This window comes from Pavona decussata, unplaced genomic scaffold (genome assembly GCF_977016875.1).
Source record: "Pavona decussata unplaced genomic scaffold, jaPavDecu1.1 SCAFFOLD_161, whole genome shotgun sequence".
NCBI classification, from domain to species: domain Eukaryota; kingdom Metazoa; phylum Cnidaria; class Anthozoa; order Scleractinia; family Agariciidae; genus Pavona; species Pavona decussata.
Genome location: NW_028145572.1, coordinates 3,247,624 through 3,267,620, shown reverse-complemented (window position 1 = coordinate 3,267,620; position 19,997 = coordinate 3,247,624). Strand labels below are relative to the sequence as shown.

General features: G+C 38.0%; 2 protein-coding genes across 2 annotated transcripts; one reads left to right on the top strand and one right to left on the bottom strand.

Moving 5' to 3' along the window:
* Positions 1-343: 343 nt before the first annotated feature.
* LOC146464833 (microfibril-associated glycoprotein 4-like) lies at positions 344-5,215 on the bottom strand. Its single transcript, XM_085129636.1, has 4 exons — positions 4,873-5,215; positions 4,492-4,588; positions 1,658-2,087; positions 344-692 (listed from the first exon to the last, which is right to left on the bottom strand). Exons 1-4 carry the CDS (start codon positions 5,194-5,196, stop codon positions 464-466), a joined length of 1,080 nt encoding a protein of 359 aa, XP_084985762.1. The 5' UTR covers positions 5,197-5,215; the 3' UTR covers positions 344-463.
* A 3,999-nt stretch (positions 5,216-9,214) lies between these two features.
* On the top strand, positions 9,215-19,255 carry LOC146464832 (2,3-bisphosphoglycerate-independent phosphoglycerate mutase-like). Its single transcript, XM_085129635.1, has 12 exons — positions 9,215-9,370; positions 11,401-11,573; positions 12,003-12,119; positions 12,477-12,609; positions 13,793-13,971; positions 14,633-14,726; positions 15,285-15,394; positions 15,882-16,008; positions 16,373-16,521; positions 17,325-17,442; positions 17,906-18,040; positions 18,627-19,255. Exons 1-12 carry the CDS (start codon positions 9,301-9,303, stop codon positions 18,767-18,769), a joined length of 1,548 nt encoding a protein of 515 aa, XP_084985761.1. The 5' UTR covers positions 9,215-9,300; the 3' UTR covers positions 18,770-19,255.
* Positions 19,256-19,997: the final 742 nt, after the last annotated feature.

Here is a 19,997-nt window from a genome sequence, read left to right as displayed (position 1 = left end):
ATAGTCATAAGCCGCACAAAAATACTTCGGTATTAGTAGGCACCGTCCTTAACTTCAAACTATAGGAACACATAGATCGTTTAAAAGCTAATTGTGTAATAAACATTAAGAAAGCAAATGTTTCAGATCCCAAAAGCTAACTTTAATTTCCTGATACTTATCTTGGAGTTGTGCCTCTTGATGGACAATAGCAAGGCTTACTTCAGAAAAGATAACTCCTGCTAAATGTGATGAAAACCTGGATAAAGCTTAATTTTACTAACTGGAGAGTTATATCTTCGACAATATCCAAGCCACTATAGCTTAATTATAGTTCAAACATTTTTGAGGTCTACTATATGGTGCTAGTGTCATCCAGTCGTGTACATCTTAAACTACTTTTACTGAGACATTTGTGCAAATTCGATAAAAATACCGGAAAAATCTTGCTCCAAAATCAAACGCGAATTCTCTACACTGTTTCTCACTTAGCTGTCTTGGGTCGAAATTTCATCTCGATGGTTTTTAAGGAGTAATCCAGACCTCTAAAGGTTGCCCAAACGACACCCTGGGCGTGTCCTCCTCCTTGGTATAATCCATTGGGGTTGGCACAGAGGCAAACGTGGTGCCACCATGATCCTTTATACCGCACTGCACAGTTACCACTGCTGCTTACATCATTGTCCCGATCTTTGGTCGTGAACATCATATTCCTAAACAACAAAACAAACATAGTTAAAGAAGTACAGCATTCTGAGCTGTCTTTCGCATATTTTTAACAACTGACTTTTTGACGGCTTGATTGGCAACTTTTAAAAAGTGTCAGTTCCTGATTATCCGAGTGTCACTTCAACATCAACAGTTCACCCGCTATCAGGTTTATTCCAATTGAATAATTTTATTATTTACTAACGCACATTATACAGAAAATATAAAACAGCAGGTGTAATCATTATCCCTCTCGGCTACACCACATTACAGTAAAGTCTAACAGTTGTTTTTTTTTCGTTTTAGGCAAGGTTTACACGTAAGTATCCGTTTTCGTTGGGAAATGCAAACGTTTTTCTCTGTCTTATAAAAACATTTCAGTCCACACTAGCGTTTCTGGATAGTGTTTGTCTGTCCACACCCATTCGTTTTCGTTAAAACACAGAAGTCTTTTTCAGCTTTGCCCTCAGTCTACAGGTATCTGATGAAAACCGTCACTCCGAAAACAGACGTTTTCGAAAATGCTGGCTGTTAATTTCTACCTCATGATGTCATCGTTTTGATAGGAAAAGCTTCGCTGTAAGGTGGTAACACGAGAATATGAAAGCGACGCCCTTCCAAATGTCCACTTTGGAGAGCATTTTCAAAGATTTGCGTTTTTTGTGACCGTTTTAATCGGAAGAAACTTTGCGATTTCAAGCGAAAACGGGTGTGGACTGGGTAATTAGCCACGTGAACAATACAATTTTCTCTTTTACGTCTAGGTTGGACCAACAAGAATGGGCAGAGAGGAACAAAGATTACAAGAGAAAGGTTTCCTACAAAATTAATACTGTTCTGAGAGATCGAAACTTAAAAAGTGAAATATTTATACACTATGTACGTTTGAAAAGAAACAACTGATTCTATGGTGTGATGGAACAATTCCGTAAAAATATAAAACAGGAACATTTACTTTGTTTTTACGTACTTAGCTGGTCTAGCACAACCCGCAGCCATCGAATCGCCCGCGGTGCCTCGATATCCATCGATTGCCAGCCGATAGTTATCTTTCGCGTTAGCCACGGAGAAGGTCGTGTACTCGGCATATTTCCGGACGGAGTTGTAATCTTCCATATCTACTCGAAGTATCATGTTGCTTTTTGTTGTCAGACGATGGAGGTTATCGTTTCCCAACCAGAACTCGCCGTTTAGATTCCCAAATCCTGTTCTGTAAGATTCCCAGCCAAGATAAAAGACCACGGATCCATCTATTCGCCTTTGAAACACGGTCCAACCACCTCCCTCAGTTGTCATATCACAGAACACTTGAATGGGTTCTCCGTTGTTAGGGTAGACAGAGTAGACTCCGTTAGTCTTGGAACCAATACGGTAATGGTCATAGCAGTTTCTTGGGCACTCTAAATTGAAAAATAAACCCACTGAGTGCCAGAAACGTTCACTATGTCACAATTAATTGAATAATTGATTTTACTCGAAAAGAGGCACCAGATTAAATTAACCGTCAATCATGGAGGTTGATCACAACCTTGGAACATTCACCTCCTCCTCTTCCTCCTCCACCCCGCCCTTTCCTCCTCTTCTTGCTCCTCCTCCTCCTCCTCCTCCTCCTCCTCCTTCCTTCCTCTTCGTCTTCCCCCTCTACCTCCTCCTCTTCCTTCCCACTTCCTTCTCTCCTCCTCCTCCTCCTCCTCCTCCTCCTCCTCCTCCTCCTTTTCCTCCTCCTCCTCCTCCTCCTCCTTTTCCTCCTCCACCTCCTCCTTTTCTTCCTCTTTCTCCCTTTACCTCCTCCTCTTCCTCTCCTCCTGCTTCTCATCATCATTATTGTCGTCATCATCATCACTGTCTTCATCTAAAGTCAGAACCTCCTAATGCAAAGGTATTCCGGAAACACAGATCTTAGCGAGTCCTTACAGAATTTTAATGGTTATTCCTTCGAGCCTACAGAAACTAAGAAGGACGATACGAATCGATTCGGAGAAAAGCTGATAGGGCGTCTAAAAATTAATAAAGTGGTACAAAATGCAGGCCTAAGTTGTTCAAAGAGCGGATGATTCTATCCAGTGGATAAATCGCAATGCAGCGGATAAAATGTATATCAACCAATACGCTTTATTCGCTGGATAGCGACTTATCCGCTGGATAAAGTTATCCGCTCTTTGAACAACTGACAGCAGGACTAAGGAAAGTTTTCCTTTAAACTGAATTAAATTTTATCATTAAAGTAAGCTGAGGACAGGACAAATATTTCTTTCTGTGGCAAAATGATTAAAAAACTACCTTTAATTAAGTTTGCTATTCTGCCATTCTGGACTTGGTCCAATTGTGCTCACATCTTGTAAACATTCCATATTTTCGATAGTCATTTTGTGCCGGTGGATCCACTTTACCATTTCATTTACGATGTAAAAAAATTTAATGCCCTATCGATTTTAATAACTTTTTATACAACCTTATTTTAAGTTTTAAGTATAAAACGGCAATTTTCAATTTTAAAGGCATGTTTCGTCCTGCCTTCTTCAGGGCAAATGTCACGCAAATGCTCATACATGCGTATTAAAAATATATTAGAAAAAAAGTGTGTGGATTACAAAGATAAGCTTAAATTAACGTGTTGAAGTTGTTGATTCCCTTTGTATTGCAAAATTTATGTTTTCATATCACCATCGTTTGCTGCCCTCGCCCTTTTTAAATTTATTTCCGACTGGTGGTCAAATTCATAATTATGATACTAGAACCTCAGCTCATTTTCGACCTCACACCTTCTGAACTAATATCAAGCAATTTACTATACTCTTTAGAGGGCCAAAAATATGGAATGCTTTGCCATTATCAATTACGTCTTCCCCTAGTCTATCCACCTTCAAAAGAAAGCTTCTTGATTTCCTCAGTTAATTGTATGAAACGTCCGACTCTATTATGTCTTTATAGTCTTACCACCGAATGTTAAATAATCTAAATACAATGTCTTTACTAGTCCTACGGTCCTAACATATCTCCGAGGAGACCTCTCAGTATAAGCCCGGGGGTTTCTTGAGGTCTCCTCGCCACTTCTTACTTCTTCTTTTACTATTATTAGTTACTCTAAACTTATGTAAGATCCTTGTCTTTTATTCACTGTAACTTTCTATGATTGTATGTCGTGGTGAATAAATAAATAAAAATTTAATTTGAACACGTTAATTTAAGCTTATCTTTGCACAGTCCTCACGCTTTTTCCATTATTTGTATCCGTACATTAGCACTTTTTAGTTATTTATATTCAAATTTGTATCTTCTGTAACATTTGCTGTGAAGAAGGCAGAAGTTTCTGTCAACATGTCTTTTAAATTGAAAATATTTATATTTAAAACTGATTGTGACTTTCCTGTTGTCCAGACCTTTTGGTTAAACCTCATTTTAATGTAAAACTTCGCCTCTCTTTGCTCTTAGTAACCTTCGCATGCGAAAGAAAGAATTAAGAATCTGCCATTGCTTACTTTTTTTATAATTTATATGTAAGCTTGAATTTGTTATTTGTTTACCTTCGCTTCCATACATAAAAATTTTTAACCAGAGAACGTTTTAATTTTTGATCATCATGAATCCAGATTACGGCTCTTCAATTTTCTTAAAAATTTAAAGTATTGCAAAAACAGGTAAATGTGACGAATTCTTTTTGTCGTCTAAAATTCTCCTCCGCTCATAATTAGAATGGCTATTTGTGATTGTGTAGAACTAAATAAAGGTTTGACAAAGACCCTAAAGTGCAACTGTTTACGGATTCAACATCTGTCAGCCTTAGTTAAGTTTATTAGCTCCTACCTTTAAAGCATCTACACAGATGACTTTCATGATGGGATTTGTAGTCCGCAATACATACTTCATTCTCCGCGCAAGGAAAGTTTCGCTCGCAGACGGTCTGGAAAAAATGTTTCAGTGGAACAAATAAACCTGAACAGCCATTGAACGGGACGCGCAAAATATTGGCATTTGGGTAGTTCCATCAAGTTTCATCAAGTTTAATGAAGCCTTTTGCAAAAAGAGATACGCTTTCCAGGGATTAAAAGTAGGTTTTTTGTGCAATATCATAGAACTGGAAAATTACAACAACTCCAATCACGAAAAAATGTTTATCATCATCATTTTTTTTAACTGAGTGAAAACAAATATCTTTATCTATATTATTCTCTCACTAAGTTTTACCTGTATCCCTCTATACATCGCTCCGTCTTCGCTTGTAAAATTCTCATGTCCAACAAATCGGTCAGAGTCACTAAGCTGACATTTTTTTGTCTTCTTGCCTGAGGTGGAAACAAGGTTGTATGATAAACACCGTGTGTCTTTGACACATTCAAACTGGCACGAATTTTCCGATGCGACTTCAACCTCCTTGATGATCCTTCCAGTTAATTTTCGGTCTTCGATAGACTTTGCAAAATTAATAGCCTTAAAGTCCGGCTCCGAAAAACGACTTAATCCGTGGACAGCATTCACTAAAGAAAGTGCAACAAGAATCCATAAAGCCATCACCTCACCCTTTTTTGTAAAGCGCCATTTGCAGATTGTAGCAACTTGTGAAAGATGGCTTGTTTTTGCTACCAGATGTTTAATAATTTTAAATAATTAAAAAGTGTCGTTACTTTCTTTTCAATTTGTTTATGATCGTTACCATGGTGTCGTTGTCTCAAGTACTGTTTACCCAGCATGAGTAATGGTTTCTTTTCAGGTTTTATTTGATAATCTACATTAACTCTGACATCTATTATAACAACTAGGTCGACATTAACATTCACATTAACATGACAATAGCTGCGGTCACATCTACGACGTAACTAAAGTTTAACTTAAGTTAGTGTCAAGTTACGTGGCGTCAAACCTAACTGTAGTTAGTGTTTTCGGTTGACTTTGCGGCAGGGGCACCCAACGAAAGTTTTCTCTCAGATCCTTTGAAACGCTATTTTAGGCTACCTGGCGTGACTTTAAAGCTCTGTAAGTTCATTTTAGGCCGCGCTATAATATTTTTATCTGTTCGGTCATTCTAGGGCAACCTGAGTCTTTTCGAAATTACTAGGGCATCTTTGTTCATTTCCCGAAAACCTTTGGTCTTATTTCCTTTCCGAAAATCTTAGCTGACCTTTTCTCGGCACCCGAAACGACATTTTTATCAATCCGAAAACAGTAAGCCTTAAATTTCCCATATCACGAAAGTTCGAAGTGAAAATTCTCTTCAGAAAATTGTAGGGGATTAAGGGCCTTCCGAACAGATAATTTACCGAAACGATCTGTTGGGTGCCCCTGTTGCGGTCACACCACGCAGTTAACTACAGTTAGTTTTAATTAGCCTATGGATGACGTCAGAATTTTAAAGAGGTTCGTGACGGCCCTTGTTGTTGATCCGTGAAACATGGTTGACCGATGTGTGTCTAGTTTTTGCTTAACTAGGGAATACCCCGCCACTCCAAAGGTAATCCTGAAAAGAGTGGCTACGTGGCTACGCAGCTACGTAGCTACGCGGCTAGGTGGCTACGCAGCTACGCGTACGAACCAAAACAAACGCTCTACACATGAATATACTTCGTTCTTCAATCCACGAGCCGAAATAATGCGCTTTAATCCACGAGCCGAAACCACGTAGCTACGTACCCGAAGCTGCGTAGCCGAAGCCACGTAGCTGCGTAGCCGCGAAGCCACGTAGCTGCGTAGCTACGTAGCCACGTAGCCGCGTAGCCGCTTAGCCACGTAGCCACGTAGCTGCGTAGCCGCGTAGCCAAGTAGCTGCGTAGCCGTGTAGCCATGTAGCTGCGTAGCCACGTAGCTGCGTAGCCACGTAGCTGCGTAGCCGCGTAGCCAAGTAGCTGCGTAGCTGCGTAGCCGCGTAGCTGCGTAGCCACGAAGCTACGTGAGGGAGAGTGGGTGGTATTTACCACTGTTTCTGCGTAGCCGCGTATCCACTCGTTTCAGGGTCACTTTTGGAGTGGCGGGGTATTCCCTAGTTACTCCTTCTTATTATTTATTTTTCCGAGCGGCAAATCGTCGGAGAAAAATGCGAAATAAGCTGCGAATTTTAACGGATGGTCGCAGCAAATACAAGGACGGCTGCACAAAAGCTTGAAGGCTACACGTGTTGCTACCTTGTTGTATGTAAATTTTTTGTTTGTTGTTTTTGGTTTTCCCCTCACTTCACGCTTGGTTTTTATTTTGCATACAGCTATTTCAATTAACGTTGTCGTACTAAAATCAAGCTAAAAGACAAGACCGCAATGTTTTGTGGGATTATTTTTTATGAATAATTTCATCAAAATCATCCCTGCACGTGCAGGTCATTGTACTGCTAATTACAACCTATTGTTTTCTCCAGGCATGATTGATTTTGATCAATTTATTCATGAAAATCCCACGTAAACTTTCGGTCTTGTCTTTTAGCTTTATGCTTTGAACCGACAACGTTAGTTGAAATGACTGTATTTATAATGCTCATCTCGCACGTGCAAAAAGAATTGTCACATTCTGATTGGTTCTTTTTTTGTAAACTTAAGATATACCCTGCTTGGGTATAACTATAGTTAGAGCGAACAGAGAAGCGGTCACATTACCGAAATAGCTAACTATAGTTATCCCCTATAGTTAGTAGCCCAGATGTGACTGCAGCCATTAACTTATTGATGAGATAGAAGATTGGATAGGCAATTGAGAGAGCTAAAAGAACGTAAAGACGTGAAATCAGCGAGACCGAAACCTGCAAAAAGCGCAACAGAGCTTGGGGAAAGGGTCTTTCGCTCCAATTTGGTTTTCTCTTAATTCGCCCGCTCGATCATTTAGAAACGGAATGCTTGCAATCTAGACTCAGTGCTCGCCAGGTATTGGGCCTCAAACGTGAGCTCCGACTTAGGAAAAGACTTTTAAAAATGGGGTATCTCATCACTGTGATTCAAGATTGTTTTTTTTTTTTTTTACGAAATTATTTCTTCCTTCCCTGTCACTCGTTATGTGGTCTGAAGTTTAGTTGTCTATTACTTGCTCTCAGTCGTGAATGTTTAGCTCTTTCTTTTCTTTTTCTTCTTCTTCTTCTTCTTCTCCTTCTTCTTCTTCTTCTTCTTCTTCTTCTTCTTCTTCTTCTTCTTCTTCTTCTTCTTCTTCTTCTTCTTCTTTTCTGTAAAACAAACAAACAAACAAACAACAACAACAACAAAACAGTCCATGGTTAGACAAATGTGTATGGAAACGCCTTTGATGCGGTATGCTCAGTTTCAGGCAGACACGTAGCCGTATAATTCGTATAGTTGACAACCCGTTGAGTTACAGACAGTAGTGAAAGTCCTGGCTCGACCTGGCAACTGTTGTTACGGACCCTCTATTCGGTATGAACATCAAATCCGGTTGTACTGTAATGTATATCCCTCATAATTAGAATTGAATGTTCTGAGAATTACGCTCCCTAGCGTTAGTTAGCGACCCCGTGATGCAATGAGAGTAAGCTGTACCATTTCGTCCGCTGTCACTGTGGATTCGTCTGGGTTCATCTGTAGTATATAAGTAGAGAGATTTAGCATCGCGTTTACGGCAAACGGCAAACGCCAGGCTGAAATTTTCTCTTTGATGAAAAACAATGAAGCTTTTTTGGTTTAAGCTTATCTCCACCCAGTCGGCGACAGGTATTGAGACTATCAAGCAAACACGAAAAAGAGAGAAGTGAGTACGAGAAACACAAGTTTATGCATTTTAGAACGTTTGGCGTTAGCCGAAGCTAAATCTCTCCAGTGTAGCGGTTATCACGTCTGCCTTGAATGCAGGAGACCGGGATTCGAAACCTCGCCGGTGAACCATATTTTCACATACACGTTATACCTTGCTTTTACACGTTGACTTACTTTGTTCCTTTGATACAACAGGTCATTACAGTGATCCTATGTGAAACTGATATGGCTGATTCACTTAGTATGAAAACCCCCTTCTGTCTGTTTCTTGTAACTACATTCCTTCACCGTTCGTGAAAAATTCTTCATTTATCTGTAACAATTCTGATATGGAAAAACATGGGGTCAAAACTAGCGCGGAAAGCAAAAAAAAACAAAATACAAACAATCAACCAACCAAAAAAAGAAGTGACAGACTGAGAGAGCCTTTCCCCCATTGTCTGACTTCATACCGTGGGGGTCTGGGTACGAGTCTGTGTATTATGGGTTATGGGACTCAACACCCACATAGCCGGAAAGAGCACACCGCACTTTACAACATCCTCAAGTTTGGTGTTAATCAAGCTAATATTAGGAAAGATAGCCATTCAAAAACTCCAAATTTTACTAAGAAATGTATGGAACTCCATACATTTCTTAGTACAATTTGGAGTTTTTGAATGGCTATCTTTCCTAATATTAGCTTGATTAACACCAAACTTGAGGATGTTGTAAAGTTTGATGTGCTCTTTCCGGCTATGTGGGTGTTGAGTCCCATAACCCATAATACACAGACTCGTACCCAGACCCCCACGGTATGAAATCAGGCAATAACTCTGTGCGTGCGTGGAATTAACAATCATGCACTGGGAGATGCATGACGTGACCGGCCTTTGGCCAGGCTAGGAGCTGATATTGTGAAAGAGGAGTACTTTTGCCGGTTAACTCTTCATTCCTCATGGCTCAAGTAAATAGAAAAGTTTGTTTGATTGTCATCGATGGCTGGGGTATTTCAGAAAACAAAGAAGGTAATTATAGTTTGTGTTGTATTGACCAGTTGAGAACTCCATGGCGCGCCAAGAATTTAAGTCTTCCTTTTTTCTGTATAAATTTTGAAAGGTCTCGTGATGCATTCAACCATTTTCAAACGTGAATATGTTGTATTTTAAAGGAAATTTATGAGTACAACGGACTCAGTTTCGGGAAGTCTAACAAGCTTGATCGCATGAAATGTGTTCGATCATCTTGTCATCTTGCTATCTGTGATTTTTTCCATCATAGTATCAAGTTGTCACTGAACCGTCTGCTATGAATTTGGAACTTTTTTGTTATTTGTATCCATGTTTCAAATGAATACATAATTTTGTATTGTGTGGGTATAAATTTTTTCGCTTGCAGGAGAGTCCCTTGTTTAACGTTGCGTGACACAGCGTGACAAAATCACGAATTATTTTCAATATTTATGAAACTGGTTATGATTGCCTTGTTGTATTTACACCAATGCTTCTTGGGTCTCTAACATTAAATTTTTTATTAAAAGGGGAAGCCCATGTTGTTTTTCCAGACATAGAAGAGCTATAAAGAATACAGAATATATAAACTTTTTTTATAGCTTTACCTGATAACCTTGTATAAATTATAATAATAATAATAATAATTATAATAATAATAATAATAATAATAATAATAATAATAATAAAATGTATAATCTTTTGTCTCACGATGAGAGGAGGATTGAAATGCACCAATCACAGCCAATCTTATGCCGTGTAATCAGTCTACCTCATCACCTGATGAAGACTAGCAGTAAGCTGTCGAAACGTCGCGATTTTCATCTCAAGTGACTACATTGGACTTGTCAGGCTTACTATGATCAACAACTTTATACCCATCCATCGCCATAGTACAAATAATATTGCTCTTATCTCATCTCGCGAAATTTACTCATTGTGATTTTTATTTGTATGTGAATAGATGTTAGTTTTATTATTCTAGTTACTTGTATAATTAGCCATGATGTTTAGTTATTTTAATTTTATCTTCATGTGTAATACCTGAAAACTAGCTGGTGAGCTGTCTCACTAAAGCTAAGCGTATCTACACAAATATCTTGACTTGATTTGACTACATCATGAGACAAATGATAGTACACTTGTATCAACCACGATAAACAACAACAACAACCTTTTCCTCGACATTTACTTGTATATTTTGCAACACTTCCTTGGTTCTGTTTGTATAGGGTGAACTTGTCTTGTGTAGAAGGGTCACTTGCTTACCCAAGCTACCCAGGGCGAACCAACTTTTCATACATTTCATTCTAAAAGAGACCTCCCCCTAGAGTATGACGGTCACATGATCTGTAATGGGGCAACAAAACAATGAAGGGAATAAGGTTTATTGGGAGGTCTTCTAATGATAATCCTGTATCACACATTCAATATAATTCTGGTCAATATAATTCTGTGTCACATATTATTGCCAAATACCCAAAGACACAGCTGTGATAGGACTTTCCTCTTTCCTTCAATGTCAATCCACTGGGCTATGCTCACTCTTGGAGTATTTACGTAAATTATTAGTAGTTCACAGTAAAGCTCTTCAAATGTACAAATGTACATGTACAAAATAATTGTCAAGCTGTGAGTAATATCATTATAATTATTCCTGGCTGGCCTTTTTCTTTCAAATTCTCAAATACAGTATTCTTTTTTTTCAAGGAATTCAATCCCATGCAATACATTAGATGGAGTGTAAACAATATGCAAGCCAGCGAGGCATGCGGGGCAGACGTGCGAGGCATGAACAAAACATGCGAGGCATGCGAGGCATGAACAACCCCCAACATAAATGCTAACCGTTAAGCTAACCGGGGAGCTATTTAAGCTAACCTGAGTGCTATTTAGGCCAACCAGAGTGCTTTTTAGGGAAACCCGAGTGTTTTTTAGGCTAACCTGAGTGCCTCGCACAACTGCCTCGTATGTCTCGCATGCCTCGCTGGCTCGCAGATTGTGCATCCGCCAGTAAGATGCCATGCTGTTTTCTTTTTTTGTCGTAGGTAATGCTATTGCCAATGCCTCAGTCCCAGTCATGGATGGGTTTTGTTCTGGACAAAACAATGCTTACACCACCCTTGATGCTTCTGGTTTGTCAGTTGGCTTACCTGCAGGGCTTATGGGTAATAGTGAAGTAGGGCATCTGAACATTGGAGCAGGGAGAGTTCTTTACCAGGTAACTTATGACTTGATGCTTGGAATAAAAATCAAAAAAAATCCTTGCCTCTTAGTCATTCTTGTTCTAGATATTTTGTCCTTAGGATGTCCATGTTTGCATACCAAAATAAAAGATCATTTTGTAGCATACAGGAATACACGGTTAAACTTCTAATAGATGAAGCATATTTCCTAAATACCTGTAGATCCATGTTAGAGGCAATAGTTACTGTTTTTCATAAAGCCAGCAACATTCTGGGTGAGGCTATGTACTCTTTGCAGGAAAATTGATCATGATCAATGGTATTAATAAATGATTTGTGTCAAACACTTTCAGTCTTGGTGTATCTGGATTTATCCATAGTTCTAACCAATAAAACCTACATGTGCATACACACCTGTACCTGTATTGATTATACTTGCTGATTTTTTGTTTGTTATTCAACAGGATATTGTGAGAATTAACATGACGTCAGATAACAAGGAGTTTGCAAAAAATGAAGTTTTGGCTGATGCAGCAGAGAGAGCAAAGGCTGGTAACGGAAGGCTTCATTATCTGGGTTTGGTGAGTTACCAATTACGATGGGAAAATCCATTTTTGTATAGGATAGTGTTATGTTTATGTTGTAGGTTAAAATGAATCCAGGTTAATTTAATTATTTCAACCTTGGTTGATTTGTATTTTCCTTTGTTAAGGTTGCGTAATTTACATCTGAAACAAAGGAAAATACAGATCAACCTAGGTTGAAATCCTGGGATTCATTTTAACCTACAACATTTACACTGTACACTTGTATGCTTTACACCACAAAACCTTATTTACAAGAAGGAGTACAGTGGTGAACATTTCCTTGAGAATGTACTCTTGTAAGTTAAATTAGTGTTTTATTTATTTAATATTTATTTTTTACTTCATGTTCAGGTCAGTGATGGCGGTGTACATTCACACATTACTCATTTAGAATCCTTGATTGACGCAGCTAAAGAACTTGGTGTTCCAAAGTGTTTCATTCAGTTTTTCTCTGATGGTAGAGATACATCCCCAACCAGTGGAGGTGAATACAGTATTTATTTATTTATTTATTTTATTTTAGTACAATGTAGCTTCACCAGGGAGGGTACTGTGAATACAAGGTAAGATGAAAAAAAAGGTACAGGTAGGGATGCCACAACACTGCAAGCCAATTGCTACAAGCCCTGATAATCATCCAAGCAATCCAATGATGAGAAAGGAGACAACTCAAGAATGCCATTTACTTTAATTACCTAGACAGGTATTATATATAATCCGGCAGGATTTGATATACAGTTGCTCATTGGCCACTTTAAATATTGGGAATTCTGAAGCCATCTTTTTCCAAAGGGGCAAAAATACATGCAAGCACCTGACTGTTACAGATCAAGTTATCATCTAGAGTCTATTTTAGCATGTAGGCACAAATATTTTTTGTAAGTGTTGTCATTGTGAAATCCCAAAATTGCTGATATTATAGCCATGGTGTCACTATCCGATCTGATCACTGAAGACAGTTTGAAATGGTGTTAAAATTATGCGCAGTAAAACTATCTGTATGCACAGTATAAGAAAGCACCTCATATCAGGGCACGTAGTGTAACCTGTGAGCCTTAAAATAGCACGTGAATAAATCAATAATAAAAAATTTAATATATATACATGTATAAAAAATATAAAATAGATAAAAATATATAAAAGTCATAGTCTATATTTAAAAATGTATAAAAGTCATAGCTGGTCTATTCATGGCTGGTCTATCAATCTTGGTATAATAAAACATTATCATGTTACTACTTTGAAAGTTCTTGCAATGTTCAGCGTCGCCGATAAAACTGCCTTCTGCATTCTCTCTAGGACTTGAGTAGTCTTTCGCCCAACCAGTGATCGCACACTAATCTCTGTCTCTTTCGTCATTCAACCAGCCGCCTAGCACATCCATGATAATATTATACTGGTGCACCTCGTATCCTATTATTATTATTATTATTATTATTATTATTATATTTTTTAATATTATTTTCTATTTTGTTATGTAAATTTTATTGTATGACAACATGCTAACTACAGGTACATGTATATAGCAAGTTATGTCCTGAATATTTGTTATATATTTGCATGTCCTTTACAACTGTGAATCCATGTTAATTCAGATACCGGTGCAATAAAATTGTGCCCAATTAAATCAGCAAAGTTATGGAATGATGGTGTTTTATTCTTTTCAGTAACATACGTGGAACAAGTCTTAAAGAAACTTAAAGAAGTCAATTATGGATCCCTTGCAACTGTTGTTGGTCGCTATTATGCTATGGATCGTGATAAGCGCTGGGAAAGAATAAAGATTGCTTATGAGGCCTTGGTTCAAGGGAAGGGTGAAGTTACCACACCAGATAAAATCATTGAGGTATGGTTCAAATGCTATCAGTTGCTTGATAAGCTTTCTTTTAATTGTTTTGTGGAATCCAAAACAGAATTGCCCTGTCTGTGACAATTTAATTCAATAATCCAGTATTTACAATTTCCCAGCTGCTATACATTTTTTTTAAAAAAACAAACAATAGTGGAAAAATCATCTTATGCAAGAATTTCCCTTCATCCACCCTGTTTGTTTTGAAATGGGATACTTGAACTGCAATACAGATTACCCCTTAGTTGGAATGTGATTCACAACTGCCCCAATATCCAGGATATTAAGTCAACTGTTGCTAAAAAAAAGTCGAGATTAAAATGGTGATTTCCATGCTGTTGAATGGAGATTTGACTTGTCAAAAAACTTGGTAAATGCATATTGAATCCTTTTGCCTTGACAATAATAATTACTGTTTGAAATCTAGCACTGATGCTCAAATAGCAGTTACTGTCAGTACTAGAAATAACAGTTCTAATATTAGTTTTATCAAGTCAACATTATAAAATAATGTTTATGTTCAGTTGAAAAGAATTGAGTTGTTGTTTCACTACTCTTGGTTTCTATAATTGATTTTGATATAATTTGGCTCAGGTCTTTAGCTCTTTGCTTAGTGTCAACCAATAAAAGCCTTCACCTTCCATTCACTATTGAACAGGTTATCAAGGGTCGATATGAAGCCCAAGGTGATAAACATGAGACAGATGAGTTTCTCAAACCTATCATTGTAGATCCTGAAGGAAGAGTGAAAGGTTAGTACGCATTCAAAACTGGTTATGAAATGACATATAATTATACTATTAGTAACAGTCCATTACTGATTGGTTAGTGGTATTTATTAATCACAGTAAGGTGAGAAGCAGATTTGGACAGTGTCACTTCATCATAATCTTCAGGAGTGGAGGTAGTGAGACTGTGTGCGAGAACTCCACAGACCCTTCTAGCTTAAAGGATCAAGGAATTGTATTGTGTGGTCCTGGAAAATTTTCATACCCCTTTCACAGAAGCTTGTTTTGGTTTGGACCCTGGCCTCCACCCTTTTGGAAATTCCATTTTAGCTTCATACATTTCCTTTAAAAACTTCCACTTATATTGTGTCCCACCACCCACCTCTGAGAATTTCCAATGCCGACCTTCTTTGGGGGAGGGAAGAATATTTTGTGGAGCCACACATTGAAATTAATCTACAGTGTGAAATGATGGAATGATCAAACATTTACAAAATAATGGAAAAAAATCATTTAGTTACCAAAATTATTAGCATTTACATGTAAACGTCATAAGAGTAAATTATTTTTTATTGTGTACAGATGGAGATACCCTCTGTTTTATTGACTTCCGTTCCGACAGAATGAGGGAAATTAATGAAGCTTTTGGAATAAAACCTCCCTTTGAGACAGATGTTATACCAAAAAATCTTGTAAGTAGATCATTAATAACAATATTAGAGAATATGTTCACTTAAAAGAGTGTTCAGCAGTTTGTATGGCTACATCTGAGTTCATAATTATGTAGGTCTAGCTGTAGAACTTTTACATCATACTTCTTGAAATTATGCAAGAAGTGAATTCACTGAATGAATGTTTGATATTAGCCAAGTAGTTTGTGGTATTAGTCTTTTAAAACTCTGCAAGGCTGGGTACAAAACGATTGTAAGAGTGTTTTCACAGGCAGGCAAATTTTTTTGGGAATGTTCTGAAAGCATCTCATTCAGAGGACGGTAGTAAAACTATCAGTTGTTTCAGGCTACAAACGCCAGAGGGTTACTGACATGTAAGTTGCATCAGCCAGACGAGTGTAGTCTAACCTACATCTATACAGGTGTTGCTGAGTTTTACCTAAATTATTATAGTTTGTAAAATAATCATATTTTACTTGAGCAATGTTTCATACCCTCTGTTTTTCAGCATCAAATTACCATGACTCAATACAAGAAGGAATTTCCTTTTTCCATGTTATTTCCTCCTGTGGTTCCAAAAAATGTTCTTGCTGAGTGGTTATCAACTCAGAATGTCCCTCAGTTCCACTGTGCTGGTAGGTGATTTAACTGCAAGTGGATACTTTTCAGTTTTATTTTTGGGTTTGTATATATCATTAAGTTTATTTCCTCTTCAGTTTTCTTTTCTTGGAGATATTAGCTTCTACAGCTACTCTGTAAATCCAAGGTTTAAATAAAGGTGGTGTATATATTTAGTCATTTCCACGAGGCCAAATCAGTGACGTGACAGTGAAGTATGCTAGCAAGCAGTCTAACAGATCAAGTGGCTCCATGCATCTTCTCAGTGACTCACTTTGCTCATTGCCTGGTACAAACAAGTAAACCAGTGTTTGCAGGTCAAATGAAAAAAAAAATTATTTTATCAGTTAATAATAACTGTTATGTATTTTCCCTGGACAGAGACTGAAAAGTATGCACATGTGACATTCTTCTTTAATGGTGGAGTAGAGAGGCAGTTTGAAGGTGAAACTAGGTCCATGGTGCCATCACCTAAAGTAGCAACATATGACCTAAAACCTGAGATGAGTGCAGAGGGAGTGGGTCAAGAGGTGAAGTGGAAAGAATGTTGTTAAAAACTTTATTCACAAGGTCTTTCAAGAGTGACTCCTCTCTTGGCAATGTTTCTTTAGACAAGGAAAGTTACTCCACGTTGTTGCTCTCTATCCAGGCCCCAGCTGTTCAAAGAGCGGATAACTTTATCCAGCAGATAAGTCGCTATCCAGCTGATAAAATGTATTGAGTACATTTTGTCCACTGGATAGCGATTTTTCCCTTGGATATACAATAATAATATTGATGTATTAATTTATATTAGAATATACTAAAAATGTACATAAACTATAAATTTAACAATAAAACTATACTATACAATCATGTATACATGTAATAATCCGCTCTTTGAAGTCAACCGGGGCCAGGTGTATAAATGAGTACCAGGAACTACTTTGAAAACCTAAGAAAATTATTGGGACCCCCTCTCCCCTATGCAAAGGCTCAAAGAGAGGTGTTTTATTTTTTATTTTTTTTTTTTTGGGGGGGGGGGGGGGCGCTGGCGGAACAGCTGAGATGACCACTCAATCTATCTGTTGTAATTTGCACCTGCACCCACTGTGCCCCGCAGATTTCTCCTAATTCACCCCATAGAACCTCTACGGAGGAGAGGGGGGGGGGGATCCCTGGCCTGCATCAGATTCAGGGGGAGAGATCAAAGATAATACTGCTAGTGATTTTGCTCTAAGCTGAGCCTGTGTGGTCTGCCTGTGGCACTTAACATACAAACCAACCAACCTGCCTTTAGTTTTGTATTACCTCAGTCTGCCACTAACTCTTTTTACGTATTATCTGTTTGCAGGTTTGTAAAGCTGTTAAGAGTGGCCAGTACCCATTTGTGATGTGCAATTTTGCTCCACCTGACATGGTTGGTCACACAGGCAAATATGAACCAGCGGTCAAGGGCTGTGAAGCCACCGGTATGTTGGAAGTGTGGAACTTAGTATTGTATGCACACAATGGAATGTAGAATTTATGGATGTTCTTTGTTCTGCTCTTGGAAGCCCATTTTGGTTTGTTTGTTTTTGTTATATTAGTGTCAGGTAATACACTGTGCCTGACAGGAGAAAAACAGATTTTGACTTGCAAGAAACTCTAATTGAATGCCAGACGTGTACATGTATTCATGAACATCTTTGGTAGATTAGTGTTTCATTTCACACACACAGCAGCATCTGTTGCAGAAGTCAAAGATTGTCTCCTTAGAGACAAAAATTCTACCAATTTTTTTTTCAAACCTTTTTCTGCAACAAGACTTGAAAAGTCGAGTGCACACACAAACATACCAAACAGCACTTTACACTGCAGTAACAATGTTTACATTTACAAGGTTTTCTAGTCTGTGGCCTCCGATTGTCATTAATTAACTTCTTGTTGTCTTAGATAAGGCAATTGGGGAGATCTTCAAAACTTGTGAAGAGACTGGTTATGTATTGATGATTACGGCTGATCACGGTAATGCGGAACAGATGTACAGTGAAAAGGGAGGACCTCATACAGCTCACACAACAAACAGAGGTACATCCATGTAGTATAGAAACTCCACTCTTGTACTGAAACTTTTCTTTATTATATATACACTCAGTAACCACAACAATCTCAAAGCTTTGGTTGTAGTTGTACACTTGTTTCCTACTCAGTACCCTGGTAGTCTTGGAACATTACAAGTCTCAAAGAAAGAAACATGATTCCTTTGTGGTATTAGTTTACTTCTCAATGGAGGCTGTCGCAACATGACTTGAACGGAAACACATTTTCCCCAGTAGGGCATTAGGAGCCTGATGATAAACTCAAGTTTATCCATCTATTCTACAAACCAAATGGCAACATACATGTATATTTTGAACTGACTGAGTTTCCACAGAAATGAACAACTATCTAGAAACAAGACTTCGATGAAATTGGGGTAGCATTCAAGAAATACAGCTGCAATCAATGTGGAACAGATTCACAAATGTTCACGACACTTGACATTATATTTTTACTTCTACATTAATTATTTTTCATTCTTACACATGCAACTCAGTAGCAAGCATTCATGAGAAGGTACATGTGATTTGTACAAAATTGATGTCGTTTCTTTTTTTTGTTTTGCTGTTGTCAGTTCCCCTCATCATGACTGGTGGACTCAAGTTTAAGGAAATCACTCACAATGCAGCGCTTTGTGATGTGGCAACTACTGTCCTGGATGTCATGGGTCTGCCTATTCCACAAGAGATGACTGGACAGTCACTACTGGCTAAATAGACAGTAGTATTCAGGGACTTGTCAACAGTGATCGTCTCATATCTGAACATCAACTTTAACTTATGATGTAGCAATTTTTAAGTAACTTAACGACCGTGAACTGTATGCATATTTTACTTTTTTGGATGGTCATACGCGTATCGTTTTGAGGAGGATTTCACATACATGGGAGATAAAGTCTGGAAAAAAGTCGGCCTGGAGCCCTGGACTACTTTGCAGTGAGACTGTTACTGAAGATGGTGGTGAGCTGAACTGGCAAAATGTCATGCTGTATGGGCATCAACTGTTCATGGTTGTTGGGATTCTTGTGTTCTATTACTAGCACTGAGACATTTTAACTATTGTTCAGCAACTGTTTGGGATAGATTAAGCACAGATGAAGAAACATATAAAACAACTAAAACTTCTTGGGGTTGAAATGTTTGGTCCCAAGAGGAAGTAAAGGCAGATGTAAGTTATTATTTTAGTAAAAATCAAGAGGGAGATTATCCAAAGGTAATGATTTAATTTAATACCCTACCTCCAATAAGCAGTCCTTTCTTTCAAGTGCCTTTTCTTGTAAGTGCTTAGAAGTGCACCCCCTTAGGTGATCATTTTCTCATTTTAATGAGTGCCGAGCTATTTCAATTAACAGTCCCTTGAAGTATGGCATCACAAATCACCATTATCATTCAGCTTCTTTGTTGAAGTGAATTAATTTTGATCTTCTACTATCTCATCTGAAAATAATAGATTATTAATAACTATTTAAGATATTGGCTTGAAAAGGAAAGCAAATGCTATTCTAAGTTTTGTTACAGAAAGTTGGAAGTGTCACAGTTTCTGTAAGTTATTGTTCCTTAAAGTGCTTATTCCGATCTGAAGTTTATGTCAATTTCAAGATGGTTTGCATGTGATGTCATGACAGCCATGTTGGTGTACAGGAACAATAAGATTTTCCTCCTGTCGGAGTTAACTTCCATTTTTATGCAAACTATATAAAAAAAATTTCTTTTGTTTTGTCCACCAACATGGCAGCAATGCAAACTACCTATAAGTGCCCCACCCATAACCACCCTCCCTTTAGCTACCTTTAGCTCGCACCTCAGTAAGTAGATCGAATCAATATGGTAATTGTACAAGGTAGGGTTCTTTGAGGAGAGGATCTCAATAAAAGATGACAAACAATATTTTTGTGTGTGGTGCACAATTTTGTAGGCAAAACCCCTTGGTATTCTGGCCTGCACTG

Bases quoted from the DNA above. Each gene is read 5' to 3' on its own strand.
- LOC146464833 (XM_085129636.1), bottom strand. From the start codon at position 5,196: ATGGCTTTATGGATTCTTGTTGCACTTTCTTTAGTGAATGCTGTCCAC. The intron at 4,589-4,872 runs GTAAAACTTAGT...CATTTTTTCCAG, and splicing joins CGATGTATAGAGGGATACAG to ACCGTCTGCGAGCGAAACTT. The intron at 693-1,657 runs GTACGTAAAAAC...TTTGTTGTTTAG, and splicing joins GGTTGTGCTAGACCAGCTAA to GAATATGATGTTCACGACCA.
- LOC146464832 (XM_085129635.1), top strand. From the start codon at position 9,301: ATGGCTCAAGTAAATAGAAAAGTTTGTTTGATTGTCATCGATGGCTGG. The intron at 11,574-12,002 runs GTAACTTATGAC...GTTATTCAACAG, and splicing joins CAGGGAGAGTTCTTTACCAG to GATATTGTGAGAATTAACAT. The intron at 15,395-15,881 runs GTAAGTAGATCA...TCTGTTTTTCAG, and splicing joins ATGTTATACCAAAAAATCTT to CATCAAATTACCATGACTCA.